The sequence below is a fragment of the Molothrus ater genome, chromosome 18 (assembly GCF_012460135.2).
Source record: "Molothrus ater isolate BHLD 08-10-18 breed brown headed cowbird chromosome 18, BPBGC_Mater_1.1, whole genome shotgun sequence".
NCBI classification, from domain to species: domain Eukaryota; kingdom Metazoa; phylum Chordata; class Aves; order Passeriformes; family Icteridae; genus Molothrus; species Molothrus ater.
In genome coordinates this window covers 2,148,417-2,168,524 of record NC_050495.2, presented here as the reverse complement: position 1 = coordinate 2,168,524, position 20,108 = coordinate 2,148,417, and the positions used below count along the sequence as shown (strand labels likewise).

The following is a 20,108-nucleotide window of genomic DNA, read 5'->3' as shown; positions in this document are numbered from 1 at the left end:
CTGTCGGTGCCAGCTGGGAACAGCCACCACGGGGTGACAGCCCCCCTTCCCCATCTCTGGGAAGGCACAGTGATGCTGTCAGAGTGACACTCTGACTGACACCTGCCTACTCAGCTCATTTAACCCCAGCAAGCCCTGGGACTGATGCCTGGGGGAAGCCTCGGGACACGATGCCCCCGCCAGCTTTGCTGGTGCTTCCCGGTTGTGCCACTCAGGCTCTTTCCCCACCCCTGCCTGGGGCTGCCCCTGCTCTCCACCAAGCCCTCAGAGCAGCAGCAGTCCCCAAAAGCCAGGGCATACCAGCATGTGGGTTCAGTGCTCTGGGCACCCACCCTTGCAGTGGATCTGGGCACCTGCAATGGCTCTCCCAGCCCCAGGTAAGGCACCTCCCTCCACAGATGTGCTCCGAGGGGATGTGAAAGCAAGTGATGACAGATGGCTTCAGAGCAGAGAGCATATATTCAAGATCTGCTTCCTGTGAACTGGATGACTCATCTGAGATCAAGTATCAGCTCTGGTACCAGGAGCTGCTGCCAGAACAGGGGGCTCCTTCTCCCCAGCAGGAGCAGAGGGATGCAGGCTGCTGGGCCAGCAGGAGAGCCAGGCAATGCCCTGGGTCTGGCCCTGGTACCTCAATCCCCAGCCAAACAAAGGAATCTGGATGGATTCATTAGCTGGCTGGATTAATTAACTGGATGCAAAGCACTATCTCAACAAACTATGCTGATCTCCTCAACTGGCACGTGGTACTCAAGGTCCTTCACACCCACCCACTGCTGCCCACAGCTGCTACAGGAGCATCTGAGAGGATGGAGCAAGTGTTTGCTCTGATGGGTTATTTACAGCCCCTGAGCACCCACTCCTGGCAGATGTTGGACACAGGGCACCAGGCAAGCTAAGCCTTTGCTCTGGGCCAGGATTCAGGATCAGGTCCCCAGGGCCAAAGTGAGCATGATCATCCTCCTTGAAGAAGGCAGGCAAAAATTGGAGCCTGAATGTCTTTAAATACCTGAATGATAGCCAGATAAAATCCCCATGGGAAACAGATTTTTATTTTTTTTAATGCTCTCTGCTCTGTTACCAGATGAGCAATAACTCACACTGCAAGAAACTATCGCCCGCTTGCCAGCTGCTCTTCTGAAGATGGATGGTGGAGATTAAGGCCAAAGTATCTTCCTGCTGAAGAGCCTTTGGGCAGGACCCCCAGCACAGCATGCTCAGCCCTGGCAGGAGCTCTTGCTACCTTACCTGCCCCTCACAGCCTCCTCCCTCCTCCACCTGGCCTGGGCCCTCCACCCATCTCCTTTGCTCGGCTTCACTTTCTTGCCCTGACAAGATGATTTTGCCAGAGCCATTTACAGCTGCTTTTGCCTCTGTTCTTTACAGCTACAAAAGGCAAAGCTGGGTTTAAAGGTGCTGTAAGGCTGCACTGCTATTTGTTGGGCTCTGCTCTTCTGCAGTCTTCACTCATGGGACACCGCTCGTGCCATCCCGAGTGGGGGCTGCTTGCAGACCTCTCTGAGGGGCTCCATGGGGTGGGAGCACCACAGAGGTGCTGCACAGGCCTGTCCTGCACACCCAGTGTGCCCCACAAACCCCCAGTGCCCATGTCCAGCACCACAGGCTGCAGCTGCCAGCACCCAGGGGTGACAAAGGACTTACATGTGTGATGGAGCCTCGGTAGGTGATGGGTGACTCCGGAGGGGGCCTGGATGTGGGTGTTCCTTTGGTGATGCTTCCTCCCGAGGCAGAGCTGAGGGAAGTACCTGTAGGACACAAAACCTGTGAGCTGGGGGATGGATTTGCTGTTCAGCACAGAACCTGTGGGGCTGAGACTACTGAGTGCAGGATTTGACCCAGACTCTGTGGTACTGGAGGGGACACCCTCCAAGAGCTGTCAGTGCTCAATCCCAAACCCTGCAGAGCCCTTTGTGCCAAGTCTCTTGAGGCTATCAGCTCCCTGCTGTCTCTGTGGAGGTGCTGGGCAGATTTATGAGCCTGGGAGAAAGCACAGCCTGGCTCAGCCTCTCCTGATGTGATCAGAGCAGATCTGTGGTGAGATGCAGCTCAGGGTGGCTTGAGTTCATTCACACAGATCTGTCCTGGGTTGAGCCAGCCCACAGCACTCAGGCTCCTGACTTGTCTTACTGGGAGGTTCACAAACCAGAAACCTCTGCATTTATTTTCTTCTGCCTGGTTAATAGGGAAAGAAATCCATCAGGGCTGTATTTAACCAAAATGGGGTCCCTGATCAGCTGGAGCACCAACTGAGAAGAAGAAGAGCATGAAAATACCAATTAATGTAATTTAAACAGGTCTCGCTTTGTCTTAAGCAACAGATTTTCAGGTGCCCCTTGAACACAAAACCTCCACCAGAATCAACACCTGAGGCCCCGATTTGGGGAGGTAAAGGGGCAAAGAGACCCTTTTGGCTGGGCACAATTCCAGAAGTCCAATCTGAGATCACTGGGCAGCTGCAGCCAGTGTGGCATCCACCAGGCTTGGCAGTGCCAGCATCCCTCCCTCCCTCCCTCCCCACAGCTGGGGCAGGTGCCCCACTCCGCGTCCTCACCCCGCAGGATGGAGCCCTCCTGGGATGGCTGCAGAACCAGACTTTCTGGCTGGCTGGCCTGGCTTCTAGGAGAAAGTTGTTCCTGCTTTACTCCAGGAAAAGGCACTGGAAAACATTAACCAGGTATCAGCATAGGTGCAGGACACGGGGCCACAGCCCTTGGCTGTGCCAGCCTGGAGGCAGCACCTTCTCAGCACCTTTGCCATTCCCAACTCCCTGGAATGGGCTTCCCCAGGGTGGTGAATGCACAAATGCCATCCAGCAAAGCCAGATCCTTCACCCTGGCACTGCCCACACCAGGACCAGAGCTGACACTGGAAACTCTGTGCTGGTTTATAACAGTGGGAAACAGAGCTCATATCCCTCCTCCCCAGGCTTGATCCCTCACCCATTCCCTCCTGCTGTTAACAAGAGCTTCCAAATCTGCAGACTAAACACTTTCTTTGTTCACTTCAGGCCATTTACTCTTTATCCTACCAGCCTGGGGAGCAACAATATATTTCCTTCCTTCGATCACAGTATTACCTGAAGGGTATTTATAGGCTGGGAAGTGTCCCTGACTGAGCTGTTGCTTTCCTATACTGCAACTGCACAAATTTAGCTCCCTGTGTCTCTGCTCCCCTGATGGACTAATCCTTTCATCCTCTTAGCAGTTCTCTCTGTGCTCCTCCTTTCCCCTGTGCTTCTGGCAAGCTTGCTCCCTCCTGCTTGCAGAACATGTGAGAAAACAACTCCTCTCCCAGTTCCTTACCCAGTTTCTTGGGATCCATGGTCAGTGGCAGGCCCATGGTGATGGAACCAACGGGGACCTTGGCGTGCTCGGGGCTGTAGGGTGTGTGGAGCTGGATGGGCATTCCCTGTGGGGCAAGAGGAGAGGTCAGGAGCAACTGATGGTCCCTGAGAGGCATCTCCACCTCTCACACCTTTCAGTGGCCTACCTGGGAAATGGATCCGACGGATCTCTCCAGCACGGAGGGGTGCTTGGTGGAGGAGATGAGGGGAGGAGGGTTGGAGATGCTGGCTAGTCTCTGCAGCCCTGAGCGAGAGCTTTCATGCAGGTTTAGTGGGATGGGGTGTCCTGTGAGGAGAACACAAATGTCAGTGAGACTGAGGGCAGGCAGAGCAGCTGCAGCCATCAGGGATGGAAGGGGAATGGGAGGGAGCAGGGGCTGGGTGCAGTGACCGGGCTGGCTGTGAGCCTGCACGAGCTCCAAGTCACACAGCCATTTTGGAAAGGACTGGAATAGTTTAAATTACTGCCTTGTCCCCTCTGCAGCCGGAGGATGAGCTGCCCTCCAGCCAGAGAGGGATAAAACCTGTCTGACTTTGCACCCACACTGCTCTGTAACAAACCACATCCCTACACCTGTACAGCCAGAGCTGGGAGACACACCTGACCACCCTGGGACCTTTAAAGAGCCCACCCTGTGACAGTGGCTGTAAGCACAGCCTCTGGGCTCAGTCCCAGGTCACGCAGGGGAGGGCACATGTCACACAGCCAGTGGGTTTTACTTGCCTGGTGGGTTGTACTGGAACAAGTGGGGCTCCGTCTGGGGAGAAGTTTTGATCACATCCCGGGGGTAGGACAGAACAGGGGGCCAGCACGAGGCAGCCACTGACTCAGCACTCAGCTTCTGAACCTCTGCAATGGCTGAGAAATGCACGGACTTCTCTGCAAAGGACACAGAAAGAAACTGCATGGTCAGTGGCCAACATGAGTGAGGGGTCCCTGTGAGCATGGCAGGCAAGCAAGAGCCAGCTCCAAGCACAGGAGATGGCTTCAATTCAGTCCAACTTGGCCATGAGGTGAGGATGAACTCTCCAACCAAGCTAAAAGGAAAAAGCTCAGTGTCACTGCCTGGATTTCACAGCACTTATTTTACTCAGATTTAAAGGGCAGTGGGGTGTCTGTTGGTGACTCTGCTGGTGCTCACTGCCCACAGGAAGCTCTGTGGACCTGGTGCCATCCCACCTCACCCAGGAGAGATGGCATTTGACATGCAGAGTCCAGCTCCTTGCCAGGACTTGGCCATTACTGAATTGCTCCTGGGCAGCTCCTGCCTGTGCCCACAGCTCCACATCATCCCAGCATGGCAGGGCTGGAGGATTAATGATGATGCTGCCAAATCCTTCCCTGAGGTTAAAGCCAAGAAGCAGCAATGTTGGCACTCCTCTGGTGCATGGGGACATCCAGAGGGTACCAGCTTGCTGGTGACTACACTGTGGTGTGCAGCTTCCCAAAATTACCCGGTTCCCATCCTGGATACCAGGCTGGGCTCATCCTGGCTATAAAAAGGCTGAAGGGAGGCCAAGGAGAGTTTAATGATGGAGGAGCTGTGCTGGGGACACCTGAACTCTGCCATGTGCTGGAAGATGCTGAGGAAAAGAGAGGCTTCATGTGCACCAGCTCTATGCCAAGTGCATCCTCACGCTTGGCTAAGCAGATGGATGAGACAGCCTTTTCTGGATGGGTTAGAGGCAGGTTTGGTAGGATTTGCTTGTGATCAATAAACACTTCATTTTGCACTGCCCTTCCTCCCCAGATCCACCTGTGTAACGTTTGCATTGACCAGAAATTAGAAACTGGGCAGTAAACAATGGCAATCACAAATGAACCCAGCCTTTAACCATCAATTTTTGATAAAAATAGATGCTGAATCCTGCTAAGCCTAATAATAGGGCAAGTAGATTATCAGAGGCCCAATTTAATGAGGCTTTACTACATTATCGTTATTAATGCTCAGTGTACTCAGAAGCTGGGACATTATTCTTGTCTGCCTCAGTGAGAGAAGAAATCCATTCTGGGCACACAGAGGTGTGCAGGCACTCACACCTCTGCAGCCTGGTGGACAAGACCTTGGCTGTGGCCTCTCCCATCCCCATGTAGGGTCCCAGAGAGGATCCCTTCATCCTGCCAACAGAGGAGAATCCAGGCACATCCTCCTCACTGATGGAGAGTCTCTGGCACACCCACACTCCCTGATGTTCTCCCCTTCAGCTCGGCCCCATTCAGCTCTGCTCGTGTGGGGGCAAACAGCACTGGGATCTCCAGCTGAAGACGTTCCCTGAAGCCAAGGCACTGTCAGCCAAGGCTGTGTGCACCCTGGATGGCTCTCGGAGAGCCTCGTCCTCCTCCCCTCCCCGTGGGAGCCATCCCCTCCCCTGTGAGCCTCTCCAGCCTGTGAAATGTGGCCAGTTCCTAATTGCCCCCGCATTAGAGGGTGGCTATAACTCAGCCAGCTCTTGATAAAATAGCACTTACACGGGGAAGAGAGAGTTCCTATTACCGTTTATCAAGTCCCTGGAATGGGAGCGAAGGAGTCAGAGTTTATATGATCCGTCATCCAAATTAATGCTCTTGGCTCCCCATCGCCTACAGAGGCCAAATGAAACACAACTAAATCAACACCAAACACCCTGCTGGCTCTCCAGCCGCCAGTGATAACCAAAGATATGCCCGACAGCAGCTCAGCACTGGGCAAAGGGATCTGCCTGTCGGTGAGATCCAGGCAGGGCTAGGGCTGCCTGCCTGTGCCCAGCCCCGTGATTAGCAGCTCCTCTTGGAAGGCCAGGCAGGGCTCAGGAAGGTATGGCTGGCTGGCCACCCTCCAAGCTGATAGAGCCCCAGCCAGCAGCTGCGAGGCAGCCAAGGCCTGGGCCAGGATGTGTGCAAGGCTCGGCTTTGAAGTGGATCCAGAGCGGTGAGAAGGATGTTGATCTCCGCAGCGGCTGCAGGAGTTCCAGCTCTCTTATCAAGCCAGGGAGGAACAGGAGTACCTGCTCTGGTGGAGTCAGCCCCTTGCTGAGAGGTGGCACAGGGCTGCTTTCCAGAGGGCTCTGCAGGCTGTGCTGGACTCTCCCTTTTAACTCCGAGCCATGTCTGCAGTCTGGATGCTTGCCACTCCACTGGGATGGCTCGGAGAGCAGGGGAGGGAAGGGATGCACACAGATTTGCCAGGAATATCTGGCTATCTCCCTTCTAACCCCTGACCCACAGCCAGGATGTGTTCCAAGAGGCAGAGACAGAACTGAGACAGTGCCTGAGTCCATACTTGTACTGAAACCAGGGCTTTGGGGGAGTTGATTTCTCCCCTTGAGGTGACTCATCACAAACCTGCTGCTTTTCAAAAGGGACATGCGCTCCCACTATGAACAGGGGAGACCAGCCTATGTCTCCCTGGGGCCCACATGCATCCCAGACCCACTGTGGCACCCAGCACAGATGCACAGCCACACAGGGCTCGGAGAGCACACAGCTGGAGCCCAAGACCTACTGAGATGTTTGCAGGGATATAGGGAGGCATAATTACTTTCATTAACATGAAATATTCAGAGCTGTACAGAGAAGAGAATAAAGTGCTTCATGTCATTAGTGCTTCTCAGGGAACAAAGCAACAAAAGATCCACCTGGATAACAGATCCTTGTATTTGATAATGGTGCCAGCAGACCACAGAGTGGAGTGGGTGACTTCAACACCTAAAGCCTGCCTTGTACCTCATACCCACTCATCTGCCTCACCTCCTCATCCTCCTGTGGCCAGGAGGAAGCTGGAGCTGCAGCACTGGGACACGGGCAATGCAGAGCTCTGGGCTGGAGTGCTGGCAGTGGCACCCAGATCACAAGGAAGCTGAGCAGTGCAGCATCAGATGTGCACAGGATTACAGCACAGGAGATCAAACCTGATTACCTGCCACTGGGGAGGAAGAGCTGGAGGGGAACTGCTCCACCTGCGCAGCAAACAGGAGCAGAGCAGGATAAGATCTACTGGAAATGGGACTTCACGGGTGGCAACGACTTAGGGGAAACTCCCTTTCTTGCAAGGTGAGCAGTCACCTTCCTTGCTTATATGCAAAACATTCTGAAGGTGTGATGCACACATGGTGCTATTTATTGTTTGAAAAAATTGTGGCCAAGTGCCAACAATGCAAGCAAATCCTTCTGTCCAGAGGAACATGACAGCTTGAGGAATAACTACCTGGCCTGGACTCTGCACAGCAGGCTGCCACAATGCTGGCTGCCCCAGGGTGAACTAGTGCAGTGATTTTCCAGCAAACATCACAGCCAAGTCCAGTGCCTCCTCAGTGCAGTCTTATCCACCCTTCTCTTCCATGCACAAGCAGGTGATTTTTGCAGCTGCAGCCACTCCTGTTCAGGATCCAGCACTGGTGGACACTGTACCCACGCAAGGCCAATTTCCCTGACCGTGCCATTGGGGACAGCCTCTCATCTTCCTTAACAACTGAGCCACGGGCAAGCTACAGGGGGCAGGGACACAGACTCTGAACTGGAACAGACTCTAACACTCAGATTAAAAACACATTTAGAGGATGGTTTCATCAGGACTTCCCGTCTCTCCTTAACCTTGATCCCCAGGTGCTCAAGCTAATAATGCTTCAGATGCTCTATGGTGGGAACCTCTGAATTGCTCATTAGGCAGCCAAACCACATCAGAGCTATTCCAGGGAGAAAGCACTGGGAATCTTTACAGGAACCTTTGGACTCCGAGTCACAGTATTAGCATTGATTTTAAATGAAATAATGGTCCCTGCTGTGCATTAAAAGCATTCTTTATAGAAAGCCAGCAAGGTAGAAAAGAGCCATTGTACCCAGAGCCTTGGCATGCCTCCAGGCCCCTCTGCTCCCTGGTGAATGGCAGATGCTAATAAAGGCAATCTTCACCTCCTTGGCACTCCACACTGCCCGGTGTTTGCTGTGGGCTCAATGAGACATCATGTACTGTCTAATGAACATGGGAAATTAGCCATGCCTCTCTCGTCCTGCCTCAAGATGCTATTAAAGAGCTTTCAGGGGTTGAAACAAGCTTTCACCTAGGAGGGGGAAAGCTGCTGGCTGCGTGCAGCTGCACGCCCCGGGAGCTCCGCGCGGATGAACGCGTGCACAGCCCTACCTTCCTTCTCTCCAACAGCGGGGCTCCGGCTCTTCCCCCTGGGGCTGCTGCTGGGCTGCTGCTGCTCCTTCTCAGCCTGCTGCTGCTGGGACTGTGACAGCTTGCTCGGGGGCATGTCCTCGCGGGCAGACTCGTGGGCTTTTGTGATCTGCTGCTGGTAGAGAGCCAAGGCGTGGGGAGGCACCTGAGGCTTCGCGCTTCCACTCTGCAATACCCCCTCTGAGAAACCTTCTGAAATCTGCAAAGCAGTAAGAGTTGGTTACACTCATCATGTGCTGTTGACATCCGTAACAATCTTGAAGGCGTCACGAGTTATGAGAAGCCCCTGCCCCACACTATCATGGCAAGTCTTAGCAGAGACCAAACATGGCTTCAAAGCTCACTAGCCACAGGAGATTTTAAAAGCCCATGACAAAGAGTACCAGCTCTGTGCTGGTGATACTACAGCAAAGAGTCAGACTTGTTCAAAACCTCTTATCTACAGTTATGTGCTTGTAGCTTTTGCCAGACATTACATTACAGCAGCCACGTCTTAAGCTATGATATGGGAAACTGGAAGAGCATCAGAAATAGGCCCTCCCTGATCATGCAAACCCCAAAGCAGGATTTCCTCCCTGCCCACCCTGCATTGCTGCTCCTCCAGTGCTGACCCTGGAGATACCAGGATGCTTCTTCTCACAGCCTAAAAATTTATCAGTACTTTCAATACATGGCTACTGAACAGTCAGAAAGGGGGACCAAGCAAAACTCATGGGTGAGTAAGGTGATATCCTTCAAGCACAAGATGAAGTGCAGGGCTGGGAAGGTGCACTCGTTTTTAAAGCCATGGGAGGCAGCAGTCATGTGGCAGTGAGAAGCTTTTTCTGTCCAGACCTCCCACGATTTTCTGATTAAAGAGCTCAAGAGACATCCAAATGCTGCTGGCAGAGCTGCTCCAGCAGCTGGGAACACCCTCTGCACAGGGAGCACCTTGCCTGGCTGGGGGCTCACACCGCCCAGGCACAGCTCTCTGTGGACCAGAGGCCATCCCCAGGGATGAGCACATCCTTGCAACCCTGATGCACACCGTGGAGCCCAGTGGGAGAGCGTGCACGAGGCACAGGCTGCGCTCCCAGCCCCTGCCCTCTCCAGCAGGGTACTCACAATGGGAGGGATGGCAGCAGCTCTCTGTTTCAGCTGTTTCAGGTCCAGCGGCTTCTGCGGCGAGGAGTTGAGCCGGGCGTCGCTGGCGGTGTTGAGCAGGCTGGGCCGGGGGGACAGCAACCTGGAACCAAAACAGGACATCAGCCATGGACAGGCTCCATGGCCCTCAGCTCCCCCACAGCCTGCAGCCCTGTTCTGTGCTGCCAAACCCAGAGGACATCCTCTGCATCAGAGAGGAGCGTGCTGGACCGCTGCTGGCTGCTGGGAATTTGGGCTCAAAGACAACCCCAAGGGATTACATGTTCAAACAAGACCCTTATGTCTGGCTCAAGAGGCTCTTGAGCCCACTTTCCCTCATCCCCATGCTATTTCTAGCAAAGCTGCTGTTGTCCAGAATGAACCTGAGGGAAAATGGACTCTGGAGCTGGGTGCTATGGAGCGAGGCGACCAGCCCGGATTTCATTTGGACACTATGTTACCCTCCAGAGCTCACACGTACAGCTCACCCAGGGCTTCATGCTCTTCAAGGACTGTCTTTCATCAAGGTGCTAAAGCCAGGGCAAGCCACCATGTGCAGGCAACTCAGGCCCTTGGGTCACTTGAAAGATGAGAGACTGGATTTGGATGGGATTTGGCACTCAGCAGCTGTGCAGCCCTGCACCCTCACCACTTGCAGTTCCCCTTGGCTGTCTGAGCTGCCTGGTAACACTCAGCCAGCCATACAGAGTCCCTGTGCAAACATGGGGGGCATCCCCATGGTGCCACCAAAATGGGGTGGGGATGCAGGCGTGAAAAGCCCTTGGGTCAAACCCTCAGCATGTCCAGCTCCTGAGCTCATGCTGAGACCTCAGGGACCACGTCTGCCCAGGCCATCTCTGCTCGCTCTCCCTCCCGACTCCAGTCTGTTGAAGCCAGTTCATAGTTTTCAAGCTTTACAGCTTGATTTGTTTATTTTAGCTGTTATTTCAGTGCTCTCTTCAGCCTATAAATTTCAAGGTCATTCCATGCTCACCCTTGGATTAATAAACAAGCGTGGCGGGGCCGTGTGTGGGGAATAAACTCATCATGGTGCTGGGGCTGCCCCAGCCCTCACTCTGCACAGTGCCTGGCATCAGAGGGGAAGGGGACCCACCTCCACAGTGGCACCAGGGTAAGGCACTCAGGGAAAACCAACCAAGGGACAGCAAATTTGAAAAAATTCTTCCCTAAATAATCCCAATGATGTCTGCCTGAGGAGCCACATGGGTGTTGTGAAGCTGCACTCCTGGAAGGGTGCAGTGCCCCAAAATCTGCTGAGACACAAGGCTGGGGACAAGGGCACCCAGCACTTGCTCCTGAGACCTTCATGCCAGGCTGGGCTGTGGAACTGCCACCCCAGCAGCTGCTTTGTGCACTCGCTGGTGCTTCAAGAGGTACACTGAAGCACCCTTAAAGTCCCTTTAAGCACCCTCAAGATCTTCAGGTTTCCTGAAGCCCTCCAGGATCCTGATGCTTGGGAAGCCAAAGTCAGTATTAAATTCATTAATATGCAAATTGCCTAATTTATTACATCCCTCCCGGCAGATCTTGCGCCAGACAATGGGATGTCTGTTGGGTGCTTTGCTCTGGTAATCACCGTGTGAACAATTCTTGAACAATTCTTATCCACTTGCTGCCAACCCAGCACCTCCCAAACCCAAGGACCAGCGCCTTAAGATGGCTGATGGCATTGGGAAGGATGGGAAAAGAGTCAGAGCAGGAAGGGGTTGGCAGGCTCACAGCTGAGCCTCAGCAGTATGGAAATGTCCCCTCCCAGGCATCAAGCTTTGGGGATGACCACGACACTGCATTTCCCATACTCTTTCTCCTTCTGCCACGGAGATGGATGGGGACTTATTTAACTTCCAGATGATCCAACACCCTGACACATGACCCAGCCAAACATGACTCCACAGTAGTTGTGCAAAGGCAGTGGCTATCAGAGCTCCAAAACGGGTTCCCCTAAGCCAGAGACATGGCTCCAATGTGGCACTGGCCTGGCAGAGTCCCTGCACCTACAGCAGGGCCAGCAATGGGACGTGCAGCACCGGGATGGTCGGTGCAGGTGTCTCCTCACCATGCTGCAGGTCTGCAGTGGTAGCTGTGTGTGGCCTCCCTCACATGTCCCCATCTGGCGTGACCTCCTGCTGAACCACATCTTGGCTGTGCTTGCAGCAGCCCTCCTGCAGCACTCGCTGCATGGAACCACAGACAACCAGCTGCCTCCTTCAGCCTGGATGAGTTAAGGCTGCGCCTCCTCAATCCTGGACATGTCTTTGCTAGCGCGAACTGCAGGAGGACCAAAAAAGGCTGCCCCTACTCTGAACCCTTCCCTTTCTCACCGCGGGGACACCCCAGCCACCCTCTGTCCTCTTCTGGGAGATGCCGGGGACAGCTTGATGCTTTCACAAGCGCAGGGAAGAGCACCCACGCCCCGCTGGCGCTGGGTGGGTGGGCGAGCATCGGGTGATGCGGTGACGGGGCGGCTCACGCGGCACCGCGGCCCCGCTCCGCGCGAGTCACGCTGCGGCAGCGCCAACGCCCGCGGCCCGGCAGCCCCAGGCCCACGGGGAAGGCAAGGGAGCACAGCTACAGCTGGCAAGGCCACCGAGTCCCCACTGGGAGCCAAAAGCTCTGAGCCAGCTGAGGATCAACCCTGTGGGTGCTTCTGGGTTGGGAAGCGCCCGATGCCAGCGTCAGCTGCAGCCTTCCCGTGCCAGCAGGCTCTGCTATCGCCCGCGCCTCATCACCACACCGGCTGAGAGGAGTGGCCCGGGAGCTCGGGATGCCTGTTTGGTGTTTAATATTCCTGGAAGCTGGTAACTGTTTGACAAGCGAGATAGGAGCTGACTCAGCGAGGAGCCGCGATGGAAAAGTTGTTCCCAAGAGGATTTGCTTCTTTGCTTCTCTTTGCTGCTGAGAAGTTGCTGCAAGCCACTGCTGCCCTGCTTTTGGTTGGGTTAATGTTAAACTGGAGGAGGACAGCCCTGTTGGCCTCACTCTCCCTTACTGGGAGGTTTTCTCCTGTCTGGGAAGCCGGGGAGGGTGGGGAGGGGTGGTGCTGGACTCTGGCCATTGCTGGAGAGGAGCACTGCAGCCAAGAGGCCTCAGCCCCTGCCACGGGGCTGGCCAGCAGCACCTCCACCACCCCTTGGCACCGCCTGCGCTGCTCCAGCTGCTTGGCAGTGAGGGGCTGCACCCCAGAGGATGCTCCCACACCAGCAGCACTCATCCACTGGCTCCTGCATCAACGACAGGGGAAACACAGAGGCCATTTGGAGCGGTGGGATGCACACCAGCTCCCTCTGACTTCATCTCATCACTTTGCTCAGTTGCTTTTACAACAACCCCATCCACAGCGCTGCACACATCCACAGCCTGCCCAGCCTGGCAGCACCCATCTTGCTGCCACATTGCTCCCTGTGAGCCCACAGAAGGCTTGCAAGACACTGGATGCAGGATGCCAGCCTTCAGTCCCTGCCCAGCTCTGAGTCAAAGAGGGACAGCTGCCCCTACATACAATGGCAGGGTGTACACAGGAGTCCCACTTGGCCCAGGAGCCATCATAAAATTCAGTGCCACAGAGCTGTGTGTATTCACATGTATTCTTTAAAAAATGGAAAACCCTCTCTCCATGTGTGAGGCTCTTGGGTGGGGAGGGCCCTGTGGGAAAAGCTGGGAGGGGAGCAAGATGTTTCTCCAAGGAGGAGGCCAGTGTTTCTCCTCCCTGTCCCAAGAGCCATCCATGAAGGGTCTGAGGCGCTCTTGGCTGCCAGACCTAGGGGTGGGTGGAGGGCTTGGGACTGCAGTGGCTCAGGTGAAGACCCACTGGCATGGCCCCAGGAAAGCTCACACAGACCACATTCTCCTGCCTTTATGGCCAGGATGGATAATTTGCCCCTACAGATCTCAGCAACATCTCTGCCAAAGGAGCAGCTCGCCCCCTCTTGCAGTAAAAAGGCATCCTTGACGCGACTTTTCTCCTGCCAATGCCAACTGAGACAGAAACCATTCCCAGCCCCGGATGCTGGCAAACCAGCACAACTCCACTGTCCCTGAGAGCACACCCCGCTCCATTGCGTCACCCAGATGGGCAGCTGCCACCAGCAAATGCAGTGGCTCTGCACCCAACATCTGCCCACGTCCATGTCCTAGAAGCACCCGTGCGTTGGGACATCACACTGCTTGTTGTGTCACAGCCCCTTTGGAAGCAACAGCCAAAGGGCTGGGGGCACATGGGGACACAGCTGGGAAGTCCCTTTGCCTGGGAGAGCACCTGAGCACTGATACTCCCCAGAAGGAGCTCACAAAGGCACCCATGGGTACTGTGACACAGTGGAAAAGCTCATCTGGCCCTTGGGTCATGCCCTTGTCCCCCGCTCCTACCTGCTCTTGTCCACAGCGTCCTGCTCATCCATCTCGTCTGCGCTGCAGGTCGCGCTGGAGTCGCTGTCGGGGTTCACCCCGGGGCCTTTGCTGCCCTTGTGGCTCTCCTTCTTCTCAGCCTTGGGCGTCCCCTCCGTCCCTGCCGTCCCCGCACTGCTGACGCCGCTTTCCACCTTCTTGTCATTCCCCTTGTCCTTCTCCTGGCTCTCTTCGCTCTCCTCCTTCTTCACCTCGCTCTTGCAGGGCTCCTCGCTCACCTTCTCCTCCGGCTCCTCCGTTTTCACCACGTCCACCACCAGCTCCTCGGGCACCTTCTCCTCGCTGCTGGGAGCCTCGGGCGCCGTCTCCGGCGGGGGGCTGGCGGCAGGAGCGGGGTTGGCAGGGGGAGCAGGGGGAGCGCCGGGGGGCGTTGGAGCCTCTTCCCACTTGACTGCCGGTTCTGTGCCGGCGTCACCTCCCGGCCCGGGTGGTGCCTTGGCCCCGTTTTCGCCTCCTTCTTTGGCTTCGGGCCTTGGCGAGGGAATGCTCTCGGTGTCGGAGCTGTTATTTACTGCAGCTGAGAAAAGGGAAGAAATAAAAATAAGGATCAGCCTGAGATTTTTGCTTCCCATATCGCTGCCTCCACCCCCTCCCCTGGGAAGAGAACGCCCTCGTTCCTCTGAGGGGGAGATGATCCCAGGGCTGGGAGAACTGTGCTGGGATCCCCAGATCCAGAGCCTGCTAAGCAAAGGGCTGTTCTGGGGGCCTCTCTGCTTGCCCAGCACGACTGTTAACCCCCACCCAAACACAAAATCACACGCCCAAAAGCCTGCAGACTAAGCGACTGGGAAGCTGGATGTTAAGGGAAAACCCTGGCTGCTGGCTGGTCTGGCAGGACAAGATCTGCTCCCTTCTTGCCCTCTTACCCATGGCACATGATCAGCTGCCTCAGACCAGGCACCCTACTCGCTGACTTACATCACCTGTCTCCCTGGCTCTGCCACCCCTGGAGCAGCTGGGATCATCCCAAAACACTACACGTGTTTGTTGTTGGTGGCAGAAGAAAGGAGGTCAGGGTCAGCGAAAGGAAAGCGCTGGCAGTGCTGCAGGACAGGTTAATTATTACATGGGAAGGATCATTCCCAGACCTGCCACCAGCAGCTTGATGTGAGCTGGAAGCACAAGCGTCCATGCACTGCTCAGGGTTAGGTGCTGCCAAGAGATTGTTTCTACAGCTGGGGAGAGGATCACTCCCTCCAAGGCTCGGCCGGACAAACATGGCCAGGGCCAGGAACACCAGGAGATTTCCACAGTCCCATCCCAGCGCGTCCCCACCGGACAGGGCTCTCACGCTCATGCCCCAAAGGCTTCCTCACATGCATTCCTTGACCTGCCTCCCTCCACAGCAGCTCAGACAACTTTCAAACGCTGGTGAGAGGAGTGCCACAGAGGGACTGTGTCCTAAAAGCTGTACATCGGAGCGCATCCATCTGTCCTCAGAGTGAAATCGAACCACACTCATCAGGAATCTCAGTCTTCTCCAATCTTACTCACTTGCAAACAAGAATTGAGGTGTCCCATCACCCAGCCAGGACAAGGCTCACAGTGTGTTTGGCAAAACTCTTCCCAACTGCCACTTGATGCTACTCTGAATGCTGTCCTGAGACACCCAACAGTGGCTCATCCCCAACTCAGCCAAGCTCTAGACTTCTTGCATTCCCTCCAGATGCTGAATCCATAGTCTATGCCATAATTCCCACATTAAGTCTTTCCCCCTGTCCCTGGATTGGCCACATGGCCCCTGAAATGCAGGGTATTGTCTGAGTATCCCCAAATGTCACCCTGGGGCCAGTGCCCATCTCCTGTGTAACACCACCCTGGCACTTCCATGCCCATTACATTTTTCATGCCCCTCATGCTTTTCCACAGCTCTGTAGGGCACCCCAGCAGCAGAGCAAGAGCCGATGCTTGGGGAGTAAGGCTCAGAAGCATGTCAAGAGATCTGTAATCTCAAAATCATGTTGTTTCCTCTCAGGCACTCTTACAAAGAGCAGTAACTACCTTTTACTTTGCTCCCGTGAGTCACGTATCACCTTGCACAAAGATTTACCTGGAATCTGCCTTGTAATGAGTCACTCACAAGGATGATTTGAAAAGATTTCCCATTTCAAGTCCCATTAGCCTGGGTGCTAAGGCCAGGAACCAGTGTGGTGCCAGAGTGCTGGTTAAGTTATTAAATTACTTTGACAGAAGTCAAATGGGCATTGTTGGAAAATTGTGCACATTTTCTCTGAACTCCAAACTGCTGCGCTTTCTAAGCGATAAATAGCTGAAAATTGTCACTTTCAAGTTCTTTCCTTTCTTTGGTATGGCTGGGAGGGAGAAAAATGATGACTTAAAAGGGAAAGGAGGAGGAAAAGCCCACCAAGGTGCATCAGCCTGGTTGGTGGCAGACCATGGCTTCTCCTGCCTTCTCTCCAGTGCTGGGCTCCGGGAGCTCCACTGCCCAGGAAAGCAGCAGTGCCCTGATAAGATGGGGACAGACCTTGGTGGGTTATCTCTCCTTGAGCCCATGATAAGCTCCAAGAGAGCTCACAGTGGTGGATAAGAGCATGCAGGGACCCTCCTTTGGAGCAAAACACCAAGAAATGTGATTTACAGGAGGTCCTGGGAGGCTGTGTGCTCTTGGAAAGCGCACTGACGGAAATCAGAAACCAAAGGGCTCCCAAAATAGCCATCTGTCCAGACAGACACGGGAGGAGGGCAGTGATCCAGGGCACTCCTTGCAAGCGTGAAATCCAGAGGCATCCAAGATGCCACGAGTGCTGTGAGACACCATCACCTTGGTGTGACTTTGGGGTGACAGACCCCTTGAGAGTGCAATCCCAGAGAGGCCGTGCACGGTGCCTCTGCCGTGACCAGGCAGCAAAGCCAGAGGAGCTGAGCCCATTCCCTGCCACAGCCCCCACCTGCCTCACCTTCTGCCTCCTCTGCCATCTCCTCCTCGTTGCCACTCGTCCCTGACACCTCCATCTCCTCGTCCTCAGCTGCGGGAGGGAAGGCGGCTTCTTCGTTCTGAACAGCCGCGCCTTTTTTCTTCTTCCTCTTGGCGTTCCTTTCTTTCTCCTGAAGAAGAGCAACAATGGTGAGAGGCAAAGCCTACGGGGAGTTATGGGACAGCAGAGAGCACTGGTCCTGCCCAGTGGGTCAAGAGGGACACTGCCAGCGACCCCCTGCCCTGGGTAAACCCTCTGAGCACCAGGCTTTGGGACCAGGCTCACCTGTTGAACGGCTGGCAGTGTGGTGTCACCTGGCCAAAAACTTTTCACTGCTCTGCAATGGTCAGCCTGGCCCCACAGGGAGCTCCGGCCTCAGTATTCAGGGGAGGAATGGCACAGATATGTGGACAAGGGGCAAGCATGCAGAGGTCACCAGTGCAGGGCTGGCAAGAGCCTGGGGGGTCACATGTCTGCTCATGACACACGTGTGACATGTTGGTCCTGCGCATTTCCAGGCTCTACCGCCAGCTACACAAACATGCATGGCTGAGACTTGATGCTTATCTGCAGATAACAGAGCTGATGCCCCAGATACGGCCCAGCCAACATTTTCATGCACCTGCTTTCATGACCCCTTTGGCAGGTGCTGCCAAAGAACTTTGACTGCCATGCCAGGGCAGCTGTCACCGGTGGACAGTGGGCAAGCTCAGTGCAGCACGGCATCCCAAAGGTGACTTCCTGGTGTCCTGGCTTGCCCTGAGACAGCCCCAACCCTCCCTCCTGGCTGGAGCACGTGCCACAGCCACGAGGGTGTGGACAGCTGCTCCCTCCTGCAGACCTAAAGGAAAAGTCTCGGCTTTGCTATTGTTTCCTGCTCTTGTTGCTTGAGTAAATATTACCAGTAGGAATAGGCTCATCATCTCCGGCTCTCCCTGCAAACCCCACATGAGTGACGTGTGTAGGACGTTTATTTACATGGATGAAAAGATAAAGCCGTGGTGGAAACGTTAACTTTGCTGCTGGATCTCTGTGCTGGGAAGAGCTGGTCCCCCCCTTCTCCCACCCCCAACTTTTCAATCCTTTAGAAAACTTCCAGATAAAACAAACAAATACAACTGCTTTTTGCTTGGAAACGCTGCTTGCTCAAAATCTATTTTTATCAAACTGGGCAGGAGAGAGGGAAAAGAGGCACTTGAGAAGCGGCTCTGTGCAGGCACAGAGAGGCAGAGGGAGGAACGCCAGGCTCTGTGGTTCCCCTTCTCCAGCCCAGCCCTGCCGGTGGTGTCCTGGTGCTGCCCCGGCAGCGATTCAGCCCCGCACGTTCCTGTGTGAAGCAGCAGTTCCCCATCACGCTGAGGCACTGACAAAGCGCCGACGTTACTATGGCAAAGACTTCTCTGCCTCTTACTCACGGGTCCGTGACTCAGCCGCGGGCAGGAGCGGGCTCCTCACTGGGAATTAGCTGGGAACCAGCCTCTACCTCAGCACCCTACTTGGCCAGAGCCTGGGGCTGGCAGCTGCTGGCAGAGCAGAGCAGAGCAGAGCAGTGAGCGGCCCCAGAGGCACCGTGGGTCCCTCTCCTGGCAAACCCCACTGCTGGGGTTTGGGAAATAATTAAACTGGTATTTAGGGGAAATTATGTGAAATACAGGCAGCAGATCCTGCCTGCATCAAGAGATGTGTTCAAGTCCACCACATTGTCTCTTATCACGCCTACAGTTCCAGACTCCTTGTGCAGTCTTGCTCCTCTACCTTCCACCAGGTATTTCATGAGGAGCACCCAGGACTTGGTGCTACTCAAGCATTCTGACTCACCAAGACCACTGAGGATATACACTGAGCACAGCAAGAACCCTGCACGAGGGGTCACTCCATGCCTCCTCCTCCTCAATGTCTTTCTGGGCCTTCCCGACAATTCTGGCCTCTCCCTGCACTCACCACCTGATGTGGCAGCAACAACCCAAACAGCTCCCAAACCCTGCTACCAACAGGAACCACCCTGATGGGAACCTCCCATCAGGCTGAGCCCGTCCCAACAGCAGGACCAAGGCAAGTCAGACACACTCATTCCCAGAAGCAGAGGCCAACAGAGCACACTCCTGAAGCATTTTTGCTGTGCAAAGCCAGCATCATCCAAAAAAGCAAGGAATTAAAGGAATGCTGCTCAGAGGAGGTCCACAGGACTTGGTCTCCAAGCAGGACCAGCCCCAGCCCTGGGGATAACTGGCACAAGTTATCCTCTCTTTCCTGCACAAGCCAAAACAAGCCCAGCAGACCAAAGTGACAGTCACACCAGAGACTGCTCCCAGTGAAGACAGGGCCTATCTCCAGCCACTAGCAGAAGGAGCAGCTCCGAGGACAGCGTGCCTGCCGATGCCCTGCTTTCCTTAAATGCCAAGATTAGCGAGTGCAGTGTGCTGAAGGTCAAGGCTAAGTGACGCTGATGCTGGGACACATCTGAGCGGCGCAGCAGTGAAACCAAGCCAAAACACACAGCAGGGCAGATAAAGTGAAGCCTCAAGGTGGCCTGACCCTGCCCCAGCAGTAACAGGCTGCCTGTCCCAGGGTGCAGCCGGCTGGTTCCGTGTCTGTTTCCCAGCCCACACCGGTCACACGGCTCCTCAGAGCCACCTGCACGCTGCTGAATCCTGCTCTCACACCTACCTGGAAGAGGAGGCTACAATATTAACGAGCCCCATTTGGGAAATGAATGAGATCTGCTAATTAAGTTTACTCTCATTTAGCGTGAGGAGGAAAAGCAGAGCCACTGCATTTCCCTGCACATGATCAGCAATAGCTGGTGGTGGTGAGGTCAGGGAATAATCTGTGGATGTCATGGCAAAACTAAGTGATGTCACGCTACTCCACAAGTGCTTCCTCCACAGAGCTCATGGCTGATACTGGCTATAGGATGAGATTTGGAGGCTCAGTTTGCTTGGGATTATATATTTAGGAGTCAGGAAGGAAGGTTCATGGCAATTTAATCTCAGTTGTTCTTTCATTTTATTCAGCTTTCTGGCATCTGCTGTTGCCACAAAACAATAGAGTACAATAAATAACAGCTGAATGTTCATTGTTCTTCTCCACAACCGAATCCCACAG

General features: G+C 54.8%; 1 protein-coding gene across 12 annotated transcripts in view; it reads right to left on the bottom strand.

Moving 5' to 3' along the window:
• NCOR2 (nuclear receptor corepressor 2) overlaps positions 1-20,108 on the bottom strand; it is a 225,651-nt gene that overhangs the window by 20,708 nt on the left and 184,835 nt on the right. For all 12 annotated transcript variants that reach the window (XM_036392955.2, XM_036392958.2, XM_036392961.2 and 9 more), the window contains 9 exons: positions 16,986-17,133; positions 14,029-14,584; positions 9,625-9,745; positions 8,482-8,719; positions 4,089-4,244; positions 3,511-3,650; positions 3,324-3,429; positions 2,573-2,677; positions 1,663-1,766 (listed from right to left, as the gene is read on the bottom strand). In XM_036392955.2, the coding sequence (XP_036248848.1) occupies positions 1,663-1,766; positions 2,573-2,677; positions 3,324-3,429; positions 3,511-3,650; positions 4,089-4,244; positions 8,482-8,719; positions 9,625-9,745; positions 14,029-14,584; positions 16,986-17,133 (1,674 nt within the window). The remainder of the gene's footprint in view (positions 1-1,662; positions 1,767-2,572; positions 2,678-3,323; positions 3,430-3,510; positions 3,651-4,088; positions 4,245-8,481; positions 8,720-9,624; positions 9,746-14,028; positions 14,585-16,985; positions 17,134-20,108) is intronic.